The 13,227-nt window shown below is 33.0% G+C and overlaps 1 protein-coding gene and 1 pseudogene across 1 annotated transcript; both read left to right on the forward strand.

The window, feature by feature from the left end:
- Window positions 1-2,720: 2,720 nt before the first annotated feature.
- LOC107614025 (uncharacterized) lies at window positions 2,721-7,635 on the forward strand. Its single transcript, XM_088495234.1, has 7 exons — window positions 2,721-2,968; window positions 3,788-4,067; window positions 4,702-5,032; window positions 6,145-6,229; window positions 6,573-6,659; window positions 6,752-6,997; window positions 7,147-7,635. Exons 2-7 carry the CDS (start codon window positions 3,892-3,894, stop codon window positions 7,224-7,226), a joined length of 1,005 nt encoding a protein of 334 aa, XP_088351360.1. The 5' UTR covers window positions 2,721-2,968; window positions 3,788-3,891; the 3' UTR covers window positions 7,227-7,635.
- Window positions 7,636-11,653: 4,018 nt separating this feature from the next.
- LOC148547216 (uncharacterized) lies at window positions 11,654-13,020 on the forward strand (annotated as a pseudogene).
- Window positions 13,021-13,227: the final 207 nt, after the last annotated feature.

Below are 13,227 nucleotides of genomic sequence, written 5' to 3' on the forward strand. Positions count from 1 at the left end.
ATTATATAAAATATAAAATAATTAAATAATTATATTAAATAATTATATTTTTATTTAATTAATAATTTATATTAATTATTTAAATTATAATTAATTAAATAATTAAATTATAATTAATTTATTAATAATTTTAATAATTAATTAGATTAAATAATTAAATTTTTATTTAATTACTAATTTATATTAATTATTTATATCATAATTAATATTGAATATTATTTATATTATTATATTAAATTATAATTAATTAAATTTACTTACATTAAAAAATAAATTTAATTTTTACATCTTACAAAATAATTTTTAGTTGGGTTGGTTATTCTTATTTTTAAAATTTAAAATGCTAACGATATTATTAAAATTAGTAGTTGTAAAATTAGCCGTTGCAAAATTAGCCGTTACTATGTTACCGTCTACAAATTAGTGGAATCCCGAATGATATATTGTGTATTATTGTTATATATAAATTTATTTAATATTAATATCTTTTAATAGTGAATTATTTTTAAATTTATAAATTTAAATAATATTATTGAAAAAAATCAATTATATTAATTTTAAGTATTTTAATTAATTAATTAAGTGAAACCACAATAGGGACTAAAGTTAGTTCCTCCTAACGAAGAAGAGAGAGATGTTTTGAGTTCCTATTTACTGTTTATGACGCAAAAGCTGATGTGAAGTTACTTTTTATGACAGGTAGACTATAAATAGAAATTGAGATGAGTTCCCTATTGAAAATAATCTAACCCCTCCTTAAATATTGAGGTCATCATGTCATCATCCCTTTTTAGACCCATTATATCAACCCACATACCACTATTCCTCAGACTATATCATTGCTGAACATTGTTTTTTCTTAAATCATTCAATTTATAGATTTTGGAGTATAAAATTTTAAAAATAAAATTTATACGTAATTATTTTTATATAAAATTTATAATTAAAAATTATTAAATAATTTAATATATTAATTAAATTATTATTTAATAATTTTTAATTCCCATCTTTACATAAAAATAATTATACGTGAATTAAAAAAAATAAATTAACACTTTATAATAACAAAATTAAATAATTTCGATGTAGAAAATATTAGCGAATAAATACACACTCTTTTTTGGTAAAAAAATTAATATACACTATTCTTACTTTCATTTTAAGTTAGTAAACTATAAATACTCATTCATACAATGTCAATCAAAAACACAATTTTTTATTAAAATGATAGTTAGGTGCAAACTATTTACTTTACCATAAATGAAAAAAATGATTAATTAATTGCATCTAAATTCTAAATAAAAAGATAAGATTTTTTTAAAGGGTAAATACCCTTTCCGGTCCCTGAGCATTTTAAATTGGGACATGTCGCACCTTTATCATCCAGAAACCTCAACCAGGTCCTCAACCATCAACATTAGTGAACGTATCGACCTCTGCGACCGGTTGCCAACAGGTTGCCTGAATGACGTGTCAGGTGGAGGTTGAGTTGTCAAATGCAGGTGCCACGTGTCACTAGAAGTTGTTGCAGGGACTAAAAACCCCCCTCCCTGCAACTGAAACGGCGTCGTATGTGCTGGGTAAGGTGTTCATATGTGCTATTGAGGAGGGTTTGGGACGAGAGAACGTTCTAGAAGGTGGATGGTTGCGACACGGTCGGATTCGGAGCCGGTTGTGAGTTGAAGCTCGGAGAGGTGAAAGAGTTCTTCGAAATTGTTGGGAAGTAGAAGCGGTGGTGGAGTTGGTGGTGGTTGTTGTGGCGGAGGAGTAGTGGTGGTGGTGGTGGAGGGTGTTGTCGGGAGAGAGAACCTCCATTGGATGAAGCTTTGGGAGGTTGTGGAGGAAGAAGAAGAGGTGGAGAACTCGCATGAGTTGCGAAGGTTGTGAGGCGGTAGTAGTGAGTTGAAGTTAGGAGAGGTGAAAGAGTTCTTCGAGATTGTTGGGAAGTAGAAGCGGTGGTGGAGTTGGTGGTGGTTGTTGTGGCGGAGGAGTAGTGGTGGTGGTGGTGGAAGGTGTTGTCGGGAGAGAGAAACTCCATTGGGTGAAGCTTTGGGAGGTTGTGGAGGAAGAAGAGGTGGAGGACTCGCATAAGTTGCGAAGGTTGTGAGGCAGTGGTAGTGAGTTGAAGCTCGGAGAGGTGAAAGAGTTCTTCAAGATTATTGGGAAGTAGAAGCGGTGGTGGAGTTGGTGGTGGTTGTTGTGGCGGAGGAGTAGTGGTGGTGGTGGTGGAAGGTGTTGTTGGGAGAGAGAACCTCTATTGGGTGAAGCTTTGGGAGGTTGTGGAGGAAGAAGAAGAGGTGGAGGACTCGCATGAGTTGCGAAGGTTGTGAGGCGGTTGTAGTGATGGCGGTGGTGGAGGAGTGCTGGAGAGGGGTGGTAAGTGGAGGGTGTTGCCGGTGGGGCTAAGAACAGTTTGGGCAGGGAGGGGGTTTTTAGTCCCTGCAACTTCTAGTGACACGTGGCACCTGTATTTGACAACTCAGCCACCACCTGACACGTCATCCAGGCAACCGGTCACAGAGATTGATATATTCACTAATGTTGATGGTTGAAGACCTGGTTGAGGTTTCTAGATGATAAAGGTGCAACATGTCCCAATTTAAAATGCTCAGGAGCCGGAAAGGGTATTTACCCTTTTCTAAATAATAAAAAAGTACAAGACTTTTTATGTAATAAATGTGTTTAAATATGAGATTTTTTTTTAATTTTAGGTATTTAATGTATGATAATTAATTTGTTAACAGCAAAAACTTAAACATCTTAATTAGTAAATTCTTAAGAAAACCACCGAAAATATCCCGAACGGCGGCCCCTTCTTCTCCCACCAGAACGGCAGCTGGCTTCTTGGCTGCTGCTATGTCTTCTCTCTTCACCGTCGCTGTGGCTATGTAATGTCTCTCCAGCGACGATGCAACCTGTCACTTCGTCGCCGATCTGTTCTCATCTCTCCGCCGCTTACCCAGTCTCGGTCGCTTCCTCTGTTCTCTCTCTCTCTCTCTCTCTCTCTCTCTATTCTAGTTTTGTGTGCCTCTTTCAATATATTGATATCTGATTTTGCCTCTTTTATGAGTGAAAATACTGTGTGTGATTAAGCTTGTGAACATCATCCACTTATAAAGTGTATTTATTTATTTTGAAGTATATACCCGAATAGGTCTTGAAAAATTTTGTATCCAACATTTTCGTCTCAAAACATTTTTTATTACATTGAAGTTCTTAAACTTTATAAAAGTAAGATATATAAGTTTCTCTTTTTGTTAAATATATTGTTTTCATGTGGACAAATAAATCCTAAAAAATGTGACACAATGATGTATGTCTTATTTTTGTAAAATTCAAGAATCTCAAGGTAATAAAATTTTCTTGAAGACAAAAATGTCCTATGCAAAAATTTTTAGGAACCTATTTGAAGACTACAGCGCATAACTAACAACTAATAATCTGCATCACCAAATCGTTGTCTTGTCTTAATAACTTTGATCATCATATAGAATATAGATTTTGAGTAGTGATAAGTAATCTTGGCTTGGATTGCACTACAATGCTTTGCCTTATATGTTATATCTGATAGGAACACTTACAATTACATTGTAGTTACCTATGGCTATGGCATTTTTCCGCATGGTTAATGTAAGGCATTAAAATTACTAAAATTTGGGGACTCAACCAAAACAATATCAAAGGAATTATAAAATGGTCTAACCAGTGAAGCTCAAAACAGTGCCATTTTCCCTATAGCTAATTGCATCACCGTTTCCCTCTTATTCACATTTTGTCTATGGATCAGGTTTTAGGAGGCCACAGTTGAGGAATATTTGGCATCACGTTCTGTGTATGAGATTATAAGGTAGTTTATTTGCAACTTGCCGATTTACGTCAGAAGCTCCAATAATGGCTGGAATAGCTATACTTCTAGATTTGTGGAGGAAAAACCACAGCTTTGGCTCTGGTTTGCACTCTCCACAAGCCTTTCAGTCTTCTGCTTTTTTCTCTGCCTCTGCTGCTGTTGGTGCTGCAGCTTCCTTTACTGCTGGTACCACTGGCTTTGCCTCAAGGGCTTTGTTTGGGTATGCACTTTTGACTCCATTTGTCTATGCATTCATTCTTGTTATATGGATGGATAATGGATTTGAGAAAATACATGATTGCTTTGTTTTTGTTTATTTGATTTGGTATTTGGATGTTGGAAAATTGATCTGTTTTTCATAATGGGAAGCTGATTTTAAGTTGTGGATTATTTATTTATTTATTTATGTTTTAAAAATTTGGATAAGTTGCAAACATTTCAAGACTTAATTTTTATTTGAGGTAGTAGAAAATTCTTAGATATAAAAAATGTCATAATAATGTCTTAAATGAGAGGCAAATGTTGTATAGTTTTAACTAAAACTTAAAACTGTTTCCATGTTTTGACTCTTTAATCTGATTTATTAATGAAAATATATTTAGACAAGCGGGATTTAAACTCTAGGCTTTTAAAGTTGTTTGGATGGAATTGCAGACAAACCTAGACAGGGGTAAAATGAATTTCCTCGACCTTCTATGGTCTTGTCTAATCTTCATTAGAATAAATTCTTCTTTTGAAAAAATAAAAAATAAAAAATAAAAAATGTTGTTGTCTATTCTACCGTGGTTAACCTTGAGCAACTAGCATAAATTTGTATTTCAAGTTTTCAAACAATCTTTCCAATTGAATTTCAGGTCTCCAGTTGCTTATTGCGATGCTGGTTCAGCAGTATCTGAAGATTATATTTCTGGTCTGCAAAGTACTTCTAAAGGGATTTATAATAATGATGGTGCTCTAAGATATAGTACTACCAAACATTATAATGTGGAGCTTAAGCCTCTATTCTCTGCTTTTGAATTTAGGCCATTCATGATGACATCGCTAAGGTCATTCTTAATGTTCTATTTGCCTCTTTTGGAGCCTCGTGCTGAAATGGAAGATGATGATTTCCTTGAGGAGAGGGAAGAACAACCAACTGATCTGGTTGTCCCCTTCAAGAAATCAGTGAAGCAAATCATCCGTGAGGTGTGATTTTATTTTACCCCTTTTTCTATTCTTTTTTCAGCAAGTTATGTGCTTCAATTATTCATAATGTATGAAATTGATGAGAGTGTTTGTCATTTATTATTAGTGACAATATAATATTTCGCTGTTAGAAATCCTATCTCTGATTTTTAAAAGCCTCCTTGCCATCACAGACATAGATAGATGATCATGTTAATCAATGTGGACAGCATGATTACTAAACCAGGCTTTTGATTTGACATGTGGAATTTAGCAAAGGAGGAAAACACCATTGTGGCTCCTCAAATTCTGTTTCTGTTAAGTTCTGTTTCTGACAAAATGCCCCCCTAAAAGAAAGAAATGATATCTTGGCCCCCCAAAGATCAGTTCTGCCTTACAAAATGCACTAGATATATTATTAGCTTGGGGAGCCACGATGGTGGTTGGTGGTTTACTCTAGCGAATTTTCGAACTTCTCTAGATTCAACAATAACAACACTGGATATTTTAAGTTCACACCTAAAACAGGGTAGTAGCTCTTGGTTTAAAATTGTTTCAACAACACAATAACATCAGAATGTTTTTGTCAATATGTGGTCAGTTAAATGGAGTAGACAGCTATACGTTGTCCCATGATATATATTCCATCTCTATCATATTGCATATATCTATTCCAAATTTAATCTACATCTATTTATTATAGGTGTTCCCATCCTATCAAATGTTATGCAAACTTCATCTCCTATGAAAGTATTTACAATTATATTTGTAAGATTGCACAAATTTGCTCATATTAGTTTATTCGAGTCTTTCCCCCAATCTAGTTAGCCTCCTTAGACATCTAATGTTGAAAAATAAATACATACTTATTCAATGCTAGTTTGTTGTGTTTGTTGTTATTGTTAATTTGTTATTTAATAACATTAAAATTAAATCATTCACTATCTTCATGCAAATCCTCCTCCAAATTAATCTTTTGCTGTTGATGATACTATGTATTTCTACCGATGGTTTCTTTTGGTTTTCTTTTGTAGTGAGTAAATTACCAAGTAAATAGGTTTGGTTCCCTTAGCCTTCTCAGTTCTCATAACATGTAAACTTAGTTGGTCATTGCGTCTTGCATGCCTTTACAGACAACCGTTGTGACGACTAGAAGGATTTTAGAAAGAATTGCTGTTCATTATGTTTCAGAAAGAATGGCATGGAAAATTCTTAAAGGTATGTTCTCTGGAACTAGTTTCAAGTTCTGCCATATTATTGGTTATGGAATGGCCAAATAGTGTGCGAATAATTTGAAGGGAAGCTGTGGAATGACAGAGGGAGGGACACCTTCCTTGCAACATGACATGTATTTTCTAACCCTACCTTAAATTATTGAACAACCATTCAATTATTACTCACTCCCTCTAATCAGTATATACTCTTGCACATACATACCCTTAAGTAATTACTATTTTCCATGAAAATATATTTTCTTTTATTCTTTCCTTCTCATCATAATGAAATTCATTGTGTTATCTCCAAGAGATCTTACAGCAGTTTGTGTTGATTTCTTGAACAGATGTCCCTAAATCAGCTACTCGCAAGGCTGCGAGGAATATGACTTATCATGTTTACTTCTTTTGTGTGAGCAGAACAACTTTTAGAGGTCAAAACACCCTTACTGAATCATCTGCTAGTCTTGAGATTGCCCAACTTTTAACTTACATTTATCTTGTGCTGACTGTTCGTCGTTTACAGGACACATGCTTGGCGTTGCAGCATCATGGATTGTCCAAGTAGGCATTGATGTGTACCGGTTTTTTAAATCGATTCTCAAGTCCAAAGATGATGTGGGTAACATTGTTGACAAATCCGAGCAAGTTGCAATTCTTGGGCAGAAAATTTTCATTGCTACAGTTAGGTGTTCGTCGTCTCTAATCTTTGCTTCCATAGGAGCTGGCATTGGTGCTACCCTTATTCGTCCATCGCTTGGCCAGTGGATTGGTAAGTGTTGCACACATGCAAAAACCAACTCGATTGTTTGCTAATGATTTTCTTTCCAATGCTTAGTATACCTTTTTTTTTTTCTTACCCAAGGTTTGATTGTATCTTATATTCTTCTTTCTAAGTTTTCATGTTTTTTTTCTCTCCAGGGTGTGCTGCTGGTGATTTGGCTGGTCCCATTATTGTAGCATATTGTGCCGACCAACTATTTCAAGTGAGATTTTGCTAATTATATTTTCTAAAAGATTCTTTACCAGCTTCCGAAGACTGGCATTTCATAGAATTTCCTCTTCTATATGCCTTATCTAATTGAGTCAAAAAGTTGGCCGATAAAAAGAAATAAAGCTAGGCTCAACCTTCAAAGGAGTTGTTAACAAGATATAATTATAATATATTAATATATCAATCCTTCTTATATACACCACTACACCAGCACCAGTGGTTTAGTAGTAGAATAGTACTCTTCAATCTCATGCAGGGATAACTCAGTTGGGAGAGCGTTAGCCTGAAGATCTGAAGGTCGCATGTTCGATCAATGTTCACCGCATATTTTTAAACATTCTATTTCACTTTAATTCTGAAAAATATGACATTTGGAAACCTTTAATTTGGATAATTTGATGATCATATTAATCATACCACAACCATACTATTATATAATTGTGCAATATTATGGATTGAACGCACGTCAGCTAGTTTAATTATGATTTTAATATGCTCATGGCCTTGTCGTATATGTTTAGTTGATGATCCTGGTTTCAGATCATGACATCATCCTACTTGTAATTGATTCTTCACCATTCATTAATCAATATTATAGTTCAATTTGCTTAGTGATCCACCTACTTAATGCACATTATTATCTAATTAACTCTCTAGCCACTCTATCATGATGTGTTAGCAAATCCGATCCTTTTATGGGATTTAGATTCTTTCAAGTAACAAGTTATGTATTAAACTGAGAAAGCTAAGTATATATTTAGAGTTAATTTTTATTGAATCATTATTATTGGTATAAAATGCTCTTAATGGACCATTAGATCAGAATAGATTGAAGTTACTAACTTTGTAATTATATGATTATTATTGTCCATTCTGTAGAATAATTTACAGAATTTAGATAGATGTTTTTACCGCGCTTAGGGGTATAAGTTTAAAGTTTCTATTTTTATTCTTTAGACTTTAGATAGCAGAATGGAATTCATACTTTTGAAAAGAGGAAAAAAAAACCTTATTACTCGTGTTAAGATGAATCATGTTGGTTGAGTAACATCATATCGCATTATCAAAATGGTTCAAAAATAGTTGTCAATTATCTTATTATTGTTTCCGTCATCTTTTGAATACAGTACACTTCTTGAATCATAGAGATGGAGACAACAATTAATTCTCAATTAACCTAATTGAGTAATGCTAAAGGATCAAAATAATTTATTATTTTTTCGACTATTTCTTTTATCATTGATGTATTTATATGCTAATAAGAAACTAATTTTTATATTCGACAATAGATGCTCTGTTGTAAAAATAAATAAATAAAGAATAAAGTATGTTTTTTGTTTTTGAAGTTTATTAAAAGTTTTACAAATACTTTTAAATTTTATTTTGTTTCAATTTTGTTTTAGAAGTTTTTGATTTGCATCAAATTTACTCCTAACGACTAATTTTTCAAAAAAAATTATGATTAATTCAAGAATAATTTTACAAGAGCAGTCTTTAATAAAGCAAATTAAACATATTTATTATACATTATTATTGTTGGATTAGTTCTAACTTTTTAAAAAATTTAGTTAGGAATATATTTGATACAAATAAAAAATATTTGAGACAAAATTAAAAAAAAAATTTAAAAAAATTTAAAATTTTTTTGATAATTTAAAAAAAAATACTTTACCCATAAATAAATAAATAGCTATGAATTAGAATGTAAATTTTTCCACGCTAAAGTACTTCGTATGATTTTAATTGATATATTCCTATTCTTAGCTTCTAATATAAAGCTTTGATTCGTATTTTTTTTCTTTTGACAGAAGCTTTGATTCGTATTTGGAGTTTACCATTGAGAAGTTTAAATTAGGGAAAGATGCGGGTCACATCATATATAATTAAAATTTCGATTTGATATGCACTAAAATATTGGATCGGATCCAATATTTACTGTTTTTAAATTTGGATCTAATTCGATCCAATCTACACATTTACGAATCAGATTAGATTAGATATTGAATATCTCCGTAAAATATAAAAATATTTTAAAAAATTTATTTTTATTAAAAAATATCAATAATATCTTTTTTCTATTTTTTTTAAACATGTTTACTTTTAAAATAATATTAAATATATTTTTATTAAATAATAAAAATAAAATAATATAATATATATAATAATTATTAGTTAAAATAAATTATAAAAAAATATTTATTTATTTATTTATTTATTTATTTATTTATTTTGGTGGATATAAGAATATGTGAATACTTACATAAAATCTGCAATCCGATTTAATTAGTGTACGGATTCGATCCAATTTAATCCAATAATCTTGCGAATCAGATTTATATGTGCAATTTTCGTATCGAATTTAGATAAACACTACAAATATACGAATCAAATATGATCTATAAACACTTCTAAACTGTAAATCTGCATGTCAACATTCAATAAGTTGGTGGGCCCATCAACTTATGTTTGTCTTCTTCACAAGAAACTTGTACTGGAATTATATGCTTCTCTTTTTCTATCATGCTCTATATAAGGTTTAGGAAGATTTTTAAGTATACCGTTGTATCGGTGTATCAGTGATTTTTAATCGTTGATCTTAATTATATATATTATATATATTTTTTATAATTAAGATCAACGGTTAAAAATCACTGATCGGTACGACGGTATACTTGAAAATTTTCCTAAGGTTTATACTTGAGTCTACATTATATTATTAATTATTAATTTATTGTTAACTATTCTTTACAGTAGTTCTTTAATTTAATCCTTAATTACTTGTAGAATAAAATAATTTTGATCTTATCTCTTAACTCTAAGAGGTTTTCACCTGACATAAGCCTTTTTGGGATTTATTGACTTCCAGCTCCTCGGAGTATAACGTGGTGATTTCTTTTTATTATTTTAACCTAGACACGTTATAAATAAACAAAAAGGAATATATAACAGGAAGCTAGTTGCACGATCATCCTCATTGATTAACTTATCCCTTTCATTCTGAGTAAACAAAAAGGGCCAATTAATAATTACTACTTGAGTGCACTTTTTTGAAGTGGACAAATCAATTCCCTTTATTTTCATTCATATTATATGTATTTTTTTATTATAATATTGTACGTATTATTCATCTATATTTATTGTATGTTATCGTTATTATTGTAATAGAAAAATATTTCTTCTTTTTCAAAATTCATTTTACTCATTTATGTCCTATATTATTACACTAGAGATAATTTCCATATATTTACCATCCGCTGTCCTAGACTTATCTTTTATTGTTTCTTATCCCTTATTTTTAATACCAAAGGTGAATCGAAATGTGTACAAGAAAGATGGATGATATATCTAATATTTCTCTAAAAAGAATGGTGCAAACTAAAGCATTTTAAACGGAGGTAAACCATAATATAATATAGAGAAAGAACAACTGTTTATATATATATATATATGTTGCAGATCCATCCCGCATATCATCCTATAGTTTTAATCACAACAAATCACATCCTATGGGTGTGAAATTTATATTTCTTCTGAACCTTTTTGAATAACAAATTGGATGCATGTCCCTTGAGAAGGCTCAAGGGTCTAGGGATTTGTTTTTTTACTTTTTAGAACACATTTCATTTAAGAATAACAACCTTGTAGTTTTAAGGTTGTGTTTGGAGAGGTGACTTAAACTGAGAGATGAAAATTAGAAGACAAAGATTAAATTAAATATTTTGAGAAGTGTTAGAAGATTAGCAAGTTTTGTGATTTATAGCTATCAAATAGTTATCATTGATGTTTTAATGGTGTGAGATTTCATCTAATGATGTGAAATTACTCACTGTTTTTTTGCTGGTTAAGTGTTCGCCAGATTTTAATAAAAGTGCTGGCCTTAGACTTTCTCTATTTATATTATATTTAGTGTAAAATATATAAAATTAAATTATTTTTAGTATTATGTTTAGATTAAGATAAATATAGAGATTAAGAAATAGATTTAAAATTTAAAAAATTAAATGATGATACTTTTGGAAAGAAATCTTATTAAAATTTTAGTATTTATTTTTAGAAATTTCAGTACTTTATGTCTCTATTTTTAGAGGTACTGTAAGGACTGAAATTTTGTAATCTGAAACTGAAATTTTAATTTCAGTTTTTAGTCACTAAACACAATATTCAGTTTCAGTCTCAATCTAAAAAAACAAACACAACCTAAATCAAAAGACTTCTGATTTGTTGAATCTCTTCCATACATCGAGAGGGGTAGAAGTAGGTTTTCTCGTAGAGATCCTAGGGTTTGGAATAGAGAAGAGTACTATCAATTGGAAAATGAATCGTTCTCTATTTTCGTAGATCATCTTTCAGAAGATATTTCCAAGAAGGAGCTGCATCATCTATTCAATTGGACTAGGCAGATAAATGATATCTACTTGTCACGAAAACAAAAAAATGGAATACTGTACATTTTTGCGTTCATCCGATATACAACGAAGGGGGAAGCTATGAAGGCTATTGCAGAAATGAATAGGATGAGATTACGAGGCAAGATTGTCACATTTGGAGAAGCTAGGTATCGACGCACGAATGAAGTGAAGATCACGAAGGGCCATCAAAAGGAAAATGACGCACAGGATGCAGTCACGATTCAACCTCAACATGAAGTGCACCAAAAGGGTGTGCGGAGCAATGTCAAGGAGTTGAAGAAGAAGGAAACACCAGGAGACCCGCACGTCAATGGGTGGACGAAGAAGGTAGAAGTGCCGGTAGCAAAAGCAAACCTGGACTGATTACAGAGGAGTTTAATAGGCGAAACAACAAAGGCAATTGACTATAAGTCCTTGAAGGTCATGATCAGTAAGAATTTGCCCCATGTGGTGGAAGTCAGAGAACTAGGAGCGTACAAAGCACTCCTGACGTTTGAAAGTATACTCAGTGTTGAAGAAGCCTACACGTTCGAATTAAACAACCTCTTGAAATTCTTTCATAGTGTATGGAGATGGGATGAGGGGGAGTGTAGTGAAACTCGAAGGGTATGGTTAGAGTGCTATGGTATTCCCTTGTATACGTGGTCAACAGAGACCTTCAAGATGATAGGAAGCCAATGGGGAGAAGTTGTTGGAAGTGACAAAGCCACGGAATCATGCCTATCTTTCAATGTGGTACGGGTGCAAATTGACATTTGTATTATGGACAGAATCAATGAATGGATTCACATCACAATTGGTACTAGTGGATTTGACGTCCTAGTTAAGGAGGTTGGCCACGAAAGCTTCGGATTAGAATGTAAGCTTGAGGAGATAGGTAAACCTTATGTTTCAGAAATATGCGAGAGCTCAGGTGCGAGCGGTTCGATAGTGTCATTGGTAAACAGAGATCCGGCGGCTGAGTTGGTGATGGCAGTGTCAAGGGAGCAAGATGGTGGAAAGAATAATTTGGTAATTACTGAAAACATATTGAATGAATAGAGCAATGGTAAATCAGTTCAAATTCAAATTCCAATGGTAACGGAAGGCATTGATGCAATAGGAAATGCTAAATTGAAGGGATGTTGTGATCTGATCAATGATACGGAATCAGAAGAAACGGTCAGCTGGGGATACGGGGCTGGGCTGGATGAAGGATGCTGTTATAAAAAAAAAGCTGTCCAAAATGGAGGCAGTCCATCTCACTTGGAGAAGCGGACGGATGGGGCACTAATGCAGCTGGGCCGGGTAGGGACCCATCCGGGTCATAATCCTTCTCGCGAAGCTGAACGCCGCTGCCAAGGGACAGCTCGACGTGGAGAGCTTGAACTTGGACCAGAACGGCATGGCTAGAGCTCGAAGAGATCGAGACTACCGCGAAGTCATCCATGGGCCCAGCTGGAGAGATGAGGGGGACGCAGGTCTTGTGGCAAAGAACGACGGGGGCTACCATGGACCAACAAGCTGCGATTCAACACGTGCTGGGATTCCATTACGGGCAATGAGAGAAGACGGACCCTCCAGCACGAACGAGCTGGTCCAAGACGTCAAGGAGACTAC

Source organism: Arachis ipaensis, chromosome B8 (assembly GCF_059453495.1).
Source record: "Arachis ipaensis isolate K30076 ecotype BB chromosome B8, ASM5945349v1, whole genome shotgun sequence".
In the NCBI taxonomy this organism is placed as follows: Eukaryota; Viridiplantae; Streptophyta; class Magnoliopsida; order Fabales; family Fabaceae; genus Arachis; species Arachis ipaensis.

Excerpts from the sequence above, each read along its gene's own strand:
- LOC107614025 (XM_088495234.1), top strand. The coding sequence starts at position 3,892 with ATGGCTGGAATAGCTATACTTCTAGATTTGTGGAGGAAAAACCACAGC. Across the intron at positions 5,033-6,144 it reads TGAAGCAAATCATCCGTGAG|ACAACCGTTGTGACGACTAG; the intron begins GTGTGATTTTAT and ends ATGCCTTTACAG. Across the intron at positions 6,230-6,572 it reads GGCATGGAAAATTCTTAAAG|ATGTCCCTAAATCAGCTACT; the intron begins GTATGTTCTCTG and ends TTTCTTGAACAG.